The sequence below is a fragment of the Brugia malayi genome, assembly GCF_000002995.4.
Source record: "Brugia malayi strain FR3 genome assembly, contig: Bm_v4_ChrX_scaffold_001, whole genome shotgun sequence".
Classification (NCBI taxonomy): Eukaryota; Metazoa; Nematoda; class Chromadorea; order Rhabditida; family Onchocercidae; genus Brugia; species Brugia malayi.
Window position 1 is genome coordinate 3,417,785 of NW_025062479.1, and position 11,275 is coordinate 3,429,059.

At 30.2% G+C, this 11,275-nt stretch overlaps 2 protein-coding genes across 3 annotated transcripts; one reads left to right on the forward strand and one right to left on the reverse strand.

Moving 5' to 3' along the window:
- Positions 1-341: 341 nt before the first annotated feature.
- Bm10931 (Uncharacterized protein) lies at positions 342-2,633 on the forward strand (the record flags this gene model as incomplete). 2 transcript variants are annotated; one of them, XM_001899556.2, is made up of 8 exons in its annotated part: positions 342-428; positions 741-808; positions 1,125-1,236; positions 1,398-1,544; positions 1,671-1,835; positions 1,953-2,034; positions 2,124-2,247; positions 2,471-2,633. In XM_001899556.2, the coding sequence occupies 8 exons, from the start codon at positions 342-344 to the stop codon at positions 2,631-2,633; spliced, it is 948 nt and encodes a 315-aa protein (XP_001899591.1). The 2 variants fall into 2 exon arrangements, with proteins under 2 accessions (XP_001899591.1, XP_042929393.1); XM_043073459.1 differs by having other exon boundaries at positions 342-410.
- Positions 2,634-2,919: 286 nt separating this feature from the next.
- Positions 2,920-7,437, reverse strand: Bma-tyra-2 (Uncharacterized protein; the record flags this gene model as incomplete). Its single annotated transcript, XM_043073460.1, has 9 exons — positions 2,920-3,000; positions 3,092-3,203; positions 3,466-3,585; positions 4,008-4,276; positions 5,149-5,246; positions 5,624-5,723; positions 5,870-6,058; positions 6,764-6,951; positions 7,284-7,437. 9 exons carry the CDS (start codon positions 7,435-7,437, stop codon positions 2,920-2,922), a joined length of 1,311 nt encoding a protein of 436 aa, XP_042929394.1.
- Positions 7,438-11,275: the final 3,838 nt, after the last annotated feature.

Sequence of the window (11,275 nt, forward strand, 5' to 3'; positions counted from 1 at the left end):
TTTCTCTCATGCTTGCTTTCATCCTAATATACTCATCTTCTTAATGTTAGTTTAATCCATCTCATTTTAATAAATTGATCACTTCGATTGATTTGTAAATGATTATTTCATGCAATAATTTCCGCTAAGTGGCTGTTTCTATCTCATCCTCGGAATTCATTGATCGGGCATATAGTTTAGTTCTCGAGATTCCTCACTGTCATCATTTCGTTTTTATAGAACATTATTGATTGAATATGGAGATCAAAGAACAACTGTGCCTGATAAGTATAGGTCCTAACAAACACATTTGAGACGATTAAATGTTGGAATTTTCATAGCCTTTTTATGTTGCAGAAGGAATGGATGCACATTTCACGTGCGAGAAAATTCAGATTTTGGATGGCGGCTTTGGCACTGAGTTAGAAGCAGTTGGTTACAATATTGAAGTGAATCATTATGAACAACGAAATAAATAAATGCATTTACTTTCATCTATTTATTTGTTTATTTATAATATATTTCCCAAGAACAACGCACAAAATCGGAACAGAATTTCTATTCCTTCTTTTTTAAATTTTGTCGAATTTATAAGCTTATGAACAAACTTGTGAATTTCATCTTAACTTTTATTATTAACGATCCGGGATTTCTGGTTGTTCAGGATGATTCAATTAAGTTATGAACACTACTTACTCTTTCTGCAAGATTATTATACGGCTATAAATAAAATTCAAAAAAACAATACAGAAATGTTACAGAATAACTCACTTTGGAGCTGTGCAGCATTATTCGACAATCCTGATCTTATACTTCAAGTACATAAACGGTATGTATTTCACAAGTCAAACCTGTTACTAGCCTACCATAACATGATTTTTTATGTTAATAAATATTAGTTGTTCGGGTACGTAAAGCTTCTTGACGGTAAAGATAGTTGGTTCAGTAGGACGATACAGTGTAATTTTTAATGATGATTCCGAATATAATGGATATTGATGAAATTGAACAGCGGGTATGAGTCATCATTTAAATTTAGTAAAAAAAACTGTTTAGACTTCTACAATGTTAGCTGTTTTTTTTTTTTTTTTTTTTTTTTTCAATATATTTATCAAATACATCATTATATTACAATGAATTTCTAGCTTCATTGAAGCTGGCAGTGATATCATTCTTACAAACTCTTATCAAGCTTGTATAAATACAATGATGAGTTCACATGGTATGACGAAGAATGCTGCTGAATCGTCCTTGAAAGTAACTCACATGTTTTCATCTACAGGACTTCTGAAATTCATTAAAAACTTTGCATATAAATTAAATTTGAGATAGGCTTATGTTTCAGGCTCTTAAAGAAGTCATATTTCATCTCATTAATTTAAATCGTCATATAATTAATTAAGAGTGAAATATTGTAGAAATTGGTTTCGCTAGCAGAACAGGCAATTAATGAATGTTCAGTGCGAGAAAAAGTAAAGATAGTTGGTTCAGTAGGACCATACGGTGTAATTTTTAATGATGGCTCCGAATACAATGGATATTATGTTGATGAAATTGAACAACAGGCATGAGTCATCATTTAAATTTAATAAAAACTTGAAAATAAGTTATAGGAAAGTATGAACATATGTGTAAAAGTAATTAGTTTATGCATTATTGAAGATTACACCAACCGATGTTGAATGTTGAAGGTTTTGGTTGATTATCATATGCAACAAACTATACCATTGCTTCAAGCAGGTCTCAAAGTCATAGCCTACGAAACAGTTCCATCATACAAAGAGGCTTTGGCTATACTGAAAGCAGCGGATGCTATTGGTTATTCGTATAATTTCTGGATTTCATTCTCTTGTAAAGTGAATTTTGGATTTAATGATGCATTGAAATTAAGCTGTGTACTTTAATTTTTGCTAACTGAGTACCTAAATTAATTTTAAGCTGTCAAATATTTTAATTCTTGCTAATCTTTCCAGAATGATAAGCAAACCAATCACAATGAAGATTTTTGCAAAAGTGTAGAGAAAATTGCACATCATCCCAGTATTCTTGGAATAGGTATGTTCCTTTTAAATCCTTTCTTGCAAATTTTTTATCATATTAAAACCTTCTCTGGGTAAAATTTTGAGGTTCTAAATTTAATTCAGGAATTAACTGCACATCACCAAATTATATAACACCGCTATTGCAATCTGCTAGTACTTCAGTTAATTCGTTGCCATTTATTGTTTATCCGAATAGTGGCGAAGTATACGAACATAGCACCAAAAAGTTGCATTTTTTCTTTCTTAGTAATTTTATTTGCATCAGGTTGTCTTTGTAGTATTTTCCTCTTGAGATTTTTTCACTGTTTATAATTGATGAGATTAAACGGAAAAAAAAAAAAAAAAAAACAAGGTTACATTTCTTATAAACTGCAGTTAATTAATCAGTAATCTGTTGAGTGGCGTAACCGTTTTAAACAGCAAATTTGGAACTGCAAATATTCTTTCAGATGGAGAATTGGCAAATGTAGATTTCCCGATATAGAGCAGTTGATAGAGTGGAAAGATTTAGGTGTGAAAGTGGTAGGTGGTTGCTGCCGAGTTGGAGCGGAAAAAATCAAAGAACTTAGCATCTTAGTCGCAAAATTGAATTCCGGATACAGTATGTTGTAATATTTCATACAAATCCTTGAAGTCATTGGAATTGTCTAACATCTTTTTTATCATGGCTAGTTAATTTGAAATTAGTATTTCTGATTTTATAAACATTTTGTTTGCAAAATGCAGTGTGTTTTTAATGAACAATAAAGAAGTTTGATGTAACTGTCGTCAGCACACTAAGTTTATTGTATCACGGAAAAGTTGCGACATCAAGATTACTGTTAGCATTATGCTACAATACCAGTTCTCTTCACGTTCAGTTGCTTTTACTTTGCTTTAGTTGAAATCTTCGAGGTTCCTATCGCTTTACATACACTCTTTGCTGTTTATTTCCTCGAAATAATCCCTTCAGAGCATTTTGATAATCATGATTAAAAATCTGAAATTAAGAATGAAATCATAGTATAAGAATTTTAATTTTTGTTACTTATCCTCACATGATAGGTAGTAACACTGCAGTTCCAGCATACCGTGTAAATGATTGGATTCATTGCTGAGTTGCTGTATCCCAACCAAGTGATAAACATCCATATGTGCGGATCAACTTGACACGATGAACAGAACTGCACCACCACATACATTCTAGAAATTTGAAGTTTCTTTTTTTATGCCTCCAAGTAGCACTCTTCAAAAGGCATACCGATCAGCCTACCAGGAATCATTAAAACTAAAAATGAATTTGCTATATTACCGCAGGAAATGTTTTAAAAATTTGCAAACTTCAGTGGTATTTCCGAGTATTCAAAGAATCACAGAAAAATTTTTAGTACATACTAAAGTTTAAAATTTTATCATCATCATGTAATGCTGCGTTGCATCTTATTGCATTAAAAACATCACTTACATGAAAAACGGTGTCCAACAAATTGCAAAACAACCTAAAATAATACCGAAAACTTTCACACCTCGACGTTCTTTAGCTGTTGAAATACTTTTTGGTTTGTGTTGTGAAATAATTATCTGTCTGCAAAAAAAAGAACTCGAACAATGAGGCGTAATTTAATTTTTCAATTTCTAATTGTTATTTCTCAAACTAAACAAATTCATAAATTTAGCTCCAATCTTATCACACATTGTTTACTGAACTCAGTTTTGCCAAAGAAACTGCTCTAAATATTTCCGAAAACTTCAAACAGACCGAAAAATTGCTGTCAGATGTTTCAGAGATCAAAATTTATTTTTGACAATGTCAAATAGTTGATAAATGAAGGATATGATTTGTCAACCTAACAATATCATCTTTGTAATAAATGTTAAATCCGTCCTTGATGGTTTTTTAGTATTCATTTATTTTCGTCTTTCATTAATTTCATTCATTTCATATTTAATAAACATACTTTATGCTTTCTCAATTTTATTCTTACCTTAAATTGAAGTATGCAATACCTTTTCGAGTGAAGTCGCTTCCTTCCGTATGTTACTTTTGGATTTGATAATGTTCTAGGATATTGTACCACATGCATTTTGCTTATTTCGGTTTTACCACAATGATAACATTTCATTGATTTCTTTCCTGTCGTAATATTATTTTCTGATACAATGACAGTATCACTGATTGCGCTGGTGATTCGTGTTGCTGCTTCTGTTGTTATTATTGCTCTTTCCTGGTCTTTATGACATTTTGCGCCTTGCATAATTTTTCTTTTGTTTGATTCCTGATTTCATTAAAACTGTTTACAATCGACGAAAGTAAAGTCTCATACCTCAAAAATAATATTCTTAAATTGCATATTTGCAGCGATTCATGTGTGAGGTTTTACAGATAATATTAAAGTAGAAAAACAGTACATTTTGAAAATTTTCAAATGCTGTAACTGATTTCAGGAAGAAAAATGAATGTCTCTTAAAATTTCGAAAATAGAAATTTGCAAAATGTAAGATTTCATAATTTTAAATTGAAAATTTGTAAGATTAGCATAGTTTAGAGCAATTAACTCACTTAAGATAAAACTTAAATCAAACATTCTTGCAATATTACTATTGCAGATCAACAATTAATTAGAGTATCATAATGAGTCAAGCAAAGATGTCCCACATCTCTGTCAATTGTCCTTTATCAATTTGTAACGGAGTTATATAAAATAAGCGTGGGAAAAAGAAGCGGAAACAAGCGTGTTACTATAAACAACGTAAATCATCACTGCCATCTGGCACAGCAAATAATTTGACGTGATTCCATGTGTGTTCGAAACTCTGCCGCGGATGCAAATAACATAATAACTTTCAACGGTAGTTACTTCTGGATTAATTCCACATCTTTTATAAATGATATATTCCACGGAGGTCCAGAAAACACTAGTAGAGTGGCTTTTGATTCGCTTCATATATCTTTTTTGATTTAATAATACTTAGAATATTATTAAAATTTGTGTTATAATTAATGACATCAAGTTTGAAAAACTAAGTAGCTATAGTATCAATACGTTTTATGAAGCTTGAAGTTTTAATCTAGAATACATCACCTAATTAAGTAATTACTGTTACGAAAATTATAAAAATAAACAGCATCAATCTTGATGGTGCGTACTTCTCCAACACTGAATTTGTTTGCTTGTTCGACGCATTCCTCACATTCTTTGCATATTGGTCGAACTTCTTTGTAAACATGAGGAGTGGAATTTTTTTCTAAAGCAAAATTATAATACTGTAAGAATCCTCAGGTCTGATTTAATCATTCCTATATATTCAAATTCAAAACTGACTTTTTAAGATATTATTTTTTGTAAAATTCAAATCTTTAATAAAATAATTTTGAAGTGAGTTTTTCAGTACTGAAAACACTACATTTGAAACTCTATATTTATTTTTAGCTAAAATCGTAAACTTATGTATTTTTAAATACTTTATGCCCTCGAAAATCCCAGTTTTGGTGATTAATTAAATTCACATTTAAATATTTCATATCAAAAGTGCCAAGAAAAAAATCCTTAATTTATTTTTACATTTTTGATAGTACAATCTAAGCCATTTTGTTGCAAATATAAAATAGTAATAAATCTAACCTTTTTTATTTTTTTCCACTTCCTTAGCAAATCTATCATTGGTAGGTAAAACATGACTCAAGTCATGCAAAATCGTTGATTCAATATGTTTCTTAATTACCTATAAAAACACCTTTCATCTCAAACAAATTTTAAAAATAATTCTATTTTTTCCATTATATATATATTTTTTTTTACAAATATTACTCGTCTAAATTCTGATAATGCTAATAAATATGTACTTTTTTTTCTAAATTCAAAGAAAACCTGTTGTCTATATAGTTGACGAGCACGATGTTTAGCAAATGTCTGATAAATTTTATAGTATACAAAGAACATAATAAATAGAGGTATAAAAAAAGATCCGGTTGCACTGTAAATAGTATACGACGGTAAATCCAAAAATACGCATTGCCATGTACCATTGATTTTTATCATATTACCTCGTTCCGCAACCTGTAAATGATATACCAATTAAAATTTTCTTTCAAAATTTTAATAAATGAGAGATGAACTGATTGTTGATCAAGTAAGATACATATGATAATGGAAATACTAAGAATTCAGAATGCTTCTTTTCATTATTAGTTACGAGTAATAATGCTAAAATCTGGACTGGAATTTGGAAAAATCTGAAAAAAATACCTTTAAGGATTGTTAAATATTCGTAGCAGCAAAATTAATAGTGATGCATGAGTTTTTGTAAAAAAAAAAAAAAAAAAAATGGTTTTTCAAGATTTCTCAATTTCGTTGACTTTTAACTTATCCAGTGACGGTACGTTAAAAACTTATATTAACTTGTTAACTTATATTCTTTGACTTCATGAGTTTGAATTTGCGAAGAATCTTTAAAACTGCAAAGGCTCTACATGTGACTTCCGGCCTTGATTTTAACAAATCTCTACAACAGCGCAATATGAAGTGGTATTATTGTATTTCCGTCACTGGGTACGTTAAAATAGCTTAACGCAATGTGAGATTTCACTTTAAAAGAACATTATCACATAAAGTCTCAACAATAGACTGATATCTTCATTATTGTCTTATCAAGTTTTCAACATTAACTGTTGTCTGTCCATACAATAACTTATCTAATCATGATAAAGTTGAAGTTTCTTAAAGCATTCATATAAAAAAAGAAAAGAAAAATTGAATGCTTGCCTGTTTCCATCCGAAGAATGGAGCTAAACTAATCAAAGCAGATGAAAACCAAACGGATAAAATTAGGTAAGCTACTGTGCGCTTATTTCGCTTAGCCATATAAGCCATTGGTGTAGTTATAGCCCAGTAACGGTCTAAACCAACAATGGATAAATTCCAAATAGAAGCCGTGGAGCACAAGATATCTGCTGCAAAATTAATGTAGTTCAAGGATAAGGAAAAATGCTACGTTTGATTAAAAAAGTCCGCATTGTGGTTTGATGGATCATCCCTAACAATATTCGAACAGCCAGAAATTATAGTGAAAATATTCCTCCTTTCTATGAAAGTTCCTCAAAAATTTTTAGAAATGGATATTTAGGAACGATACCTGAAAATAGGGTAAGTAGTCTCATAAACAAACAGTAATTAGTATTACAAGAAGAATCGATGGAAAAAGTTTTGTGACTTATCGTAAGTCTCAAAGTTGTCATAAAAAAGTAAACTTTTATTTTGCAACAGTAAAAGCAGATAAACCTACCTGATACAAAAACGACGCAAAGTGTCGATGTAAAAAGCCATTCATTTGCGATCGCATAGATCGATGATAAAGGCAATACAATAACTCCAAGGCACAAATCACTGAAGGCAAGATTGGCAACCTGCAAAATTTTCACTGTAACCATAACCATCATACGACCTCTAATTCTGAATTGTAATGATTCAATTAAGGAAAGCAAGAGATGAATTAAATACCAGTAGATTAGGTACAGTTTGAAGATGTGGATTTTTATACAATACAACAAATACAAGTATATTGGCAGCAATGGTCCAAATAACCAAAAGCGTAAGTGCGCTTCCTTTTAAAATGTTGAGAAATAAGTCGATGTGCACCTCTTGCATGTTTCATCGTAGCATTAATCCTGCAATTAAAGTAGATGGATAGTTTTTCTCTTTTTTTTCTTTTTTTTTTTTTTTTTTTTATCCGCAACTTAACAATATATGGAGGGAGAAAAACGAATCAGTATTCATTATGCTGATTTTTTTTAGTATTCTTAAATTTGCATCTGGCATAGGATTACAAATAATTATGGCAGAATTATAGATGCTAGTGTAAAAAGTTGTCATAGTACTTAAGATGTAAAAATGAAAAAGGATAATAAATAATTTGTTCTTCTTCGAGAAGGAACTTGAAATAATTTTTTTCTTTAAAAAAAATTTCTTTAGAATTACAGAACAAACAGACTTCTTTAATCATACCATATTCATAATCAAACTTTGAAACAAATCTATTAGTTTGCGAGTACTCTGATGTGATTATCCAGCAAATAAATTTATAGTTATTTCTATAACGATATTTTTTGTGAAAAAAAAAAAAAAAAAAAAAAAAAGGAAAAAGAAGAACGTTTGTCATATCATCCATTAATTTCAAATTGTTGACTGCAAATATTCTTTTTTTTGCAAAGATTCTGATTATTGCCACTTCCTTCAGGAACAACTACTTATGAGCAATCAATTTTACACATTTTCTGAAATCCTAGTTGCATCTTGTTAATCGACAATGACTATAAAGTCAGTAAAGAAAATAAATTGACTCTTCTTTAATGGCAAGCATAACTATTTCATCATTTGCTAAAATTAATTTGGTTCTAGAGGTGATATCTCTATTGTTATACATCCCGGTAATAATTCGACATTATGCAAGGTTAAAAATCATAAAGACTACATAGGTGCTGACCTCTAGCAAAATTACCGGATGAAATCATCTATCATTTCAGCTCTAGAGCATTGAAAATGAACCGTAATAAAATCACCTTATTCGTACTGCAGATTTATGAGCAGATGCTTATCTTCTGATCGGTTATGCCTACTAGTTTGTCCTACAATGATCTATTAAGTTGAACTGTTTACGAAATGCAGTTATCACAAAAACAGGATAGAGAAATGAAAAAGGGTTTTTAAAAAAGACAACAACAACAGCTATCAAATACAGAAATAATGAAATTTCTTTTCTGTCTATCAATATAATACGTCAGAATTTTCACAAAATCATTTTTTAGTAAAAGTAGAGATTAGGCTTTAAAAATCTCAGTTAAACGCCGAGGATGACAGCAATTTACATTTTACAAATAACTCAGTAATAAGTTAGGATGGGATGCATGAATTGCTCACGAAGAAGCCAGCTTTTCAAACTGCAGCAATTTGATAATTATCGAAGTTGGACACTAAGTGTAAATATGTCCTGCTGTTGCATTATTGATATTTTTAAGGAAAGAATGGCCTCTCTCACTGTCCCATCCTCTTAATAATGAGGTGACAGGAATCTTCGCTCCGAATCATCCATCCGAAGTGATATGTAAGCAACAGATAAGCACAATAAAGATACTGTCTTCCTCACTTCTCTTCCTTTCTTTTGTCTCCTACTTCTTGTATTTCCAGTACCTTTTCTTAGTTTATAGGTAAAAAGCCTGATTAGCTAAGCTTCAGATCTTCAATTAATAAATGTGCAAATATATATATATATATATCGCTAATAAAAAACTGCTTCTCTCAGCGAGTTATTATCATATGAAGAATGTAAAGTAGTTGTCTTTGAAGCAATGTGCAATTGTACTCAATTCATTTTCCATAAGAGATCTGCTCTGTTATGTCAGTCACTAGAAAAATTGTTTTAATAACACATCACCTGTTCATTTTAATTGTCAGTTGCTCAAAGCTTTTTTTTTTTTTTTTTTTTTTTGATTGCTGTGATGAGTAGGAAAGGATATATGCTTATGCGAAAGCAGGTGTAAGTAAGTAGGAGAGATTGTCAGCGATTCTTACCAAAGATGAAATGGGATTTTCAAGAAATTTTAACGAAAAAAATGTTCGAAAATAAGGATGGAAATAGCAAAAAAAAAAAATGTTTACAAGTGTGTGCATGCTTATGTCACGGGAAGATGGAATACAAAACTCATTGAAGTTCCATTTAGCTCGATGTTTGCTAGAAAGAATGCTGACGGTGACATAATATGTATGCGCCAAACTAAAATGTGAAGAGAGGGGCGCAATCCTGCCATCTCTCTCAACTTTCTCGTCTCTTCCTGCGATCTTCGTCACTTATCCTTTCATTTTCAAAATGAAATTATCCAACAAATGGGGATGAATAAATTTGTGACCAGAAAACTGAATGAAAGCCACAAGATTGGATTCAGTTGTAAACCTTTTCAAACAATAGAATGAGCTGGAATTGTTACACTTAATACATAATGCAAGGAATTTGCTCATTAATTAATATTCTATGAAACTGATTTATTGATTTTGCTTACGGGAAAAAAGGCTGTTTTTAATAATGCTTTGGTAATAAATACAATTGGATCAGTTCATTATTGAAATTTTAAATATTTTTGAAATGATGCCCTCCACAGTTTCGCTTTTCCTAGCCGTATCTTAACTTAGAATAAGAATTTTGACTGGTATTTACTAGTAAAAAAATAGTTTACTGGTAAGAAAATAAAATAAAGAGGCCATTCTTAAAAAATCTTTGTTCCTAATAATACAATACAATTCGAAGGAAGTAATGCAGGAAAAGTATTGAAAATAATGTTGGAAGAATAAAAAACTTTAAATTTATGAAAAAATAACTATATTGTAGCTGTGGACTGTAAAAAATATACATTTATAAACTTTATGCAAGCTATATATATATATATATATATATATGTCGCAATAGAAATATGCAATTCTTCTTCTTTGGCACTTTTCCTTCGCAAGATTCTGTGAAAATTTTACCACATTTCCTAGATTTTAATGGTTGAGCACATGCATTGAAGTTTTATACTGCAACATATTAATCACGTCCATGTAAGATGCATTAGTAACCTTATATTTTATGTATGCTCAATAATATCAACTATGAAAGCTTTTCCGGAATGTTGAGTAAGTTTTGTTAACTTCCTTGGTAGAGGAATAAGAGTGGTTCAAATAAGAAGCAAGAAAAAAAGGAGATTTATGTTTTTTTTTTTTTCGTTTATAATTTCAGTTAGTTATAGTTTTTCAACCAAAAGTTAGTCTATGATGAAAAATTGGGATAATAATGTATAAAGAACATTTGATTGTGTTATCGAGTTATATCGAGCATCTGGAAATCTAGAAATTGCTTAAGGTTTATCCGCTAGATATTAATGGAATATTAGTACTCAATACATGGATAAAACGATTTGAACATTGCAACAGTCATTTGTAGTTCAGGTCGAAAAATATGGCAAAAGTCTTTTTTTAAATTATATATTGCTATAAAAAAAATGAAGTTTCTTATTTAGTGCATTTTTACATGTTGTCTTTAACTTGTCAGGTTTTCGGTTAAGTTTTCACTGAATTTATCTTATCATTGAATCTATTTTATCACTTTTCCTATTTCTTGTTCCTGCTTAACTTTCTTTTTTTATTACAAGCTAGAATTAAACTTGGAATGATTTTTTTAAAAATGAATTATTATAAAGGAAAAACAAAAGATGAATAAAATCGGTACTTATTGCTCTTTTGGTTTTACAT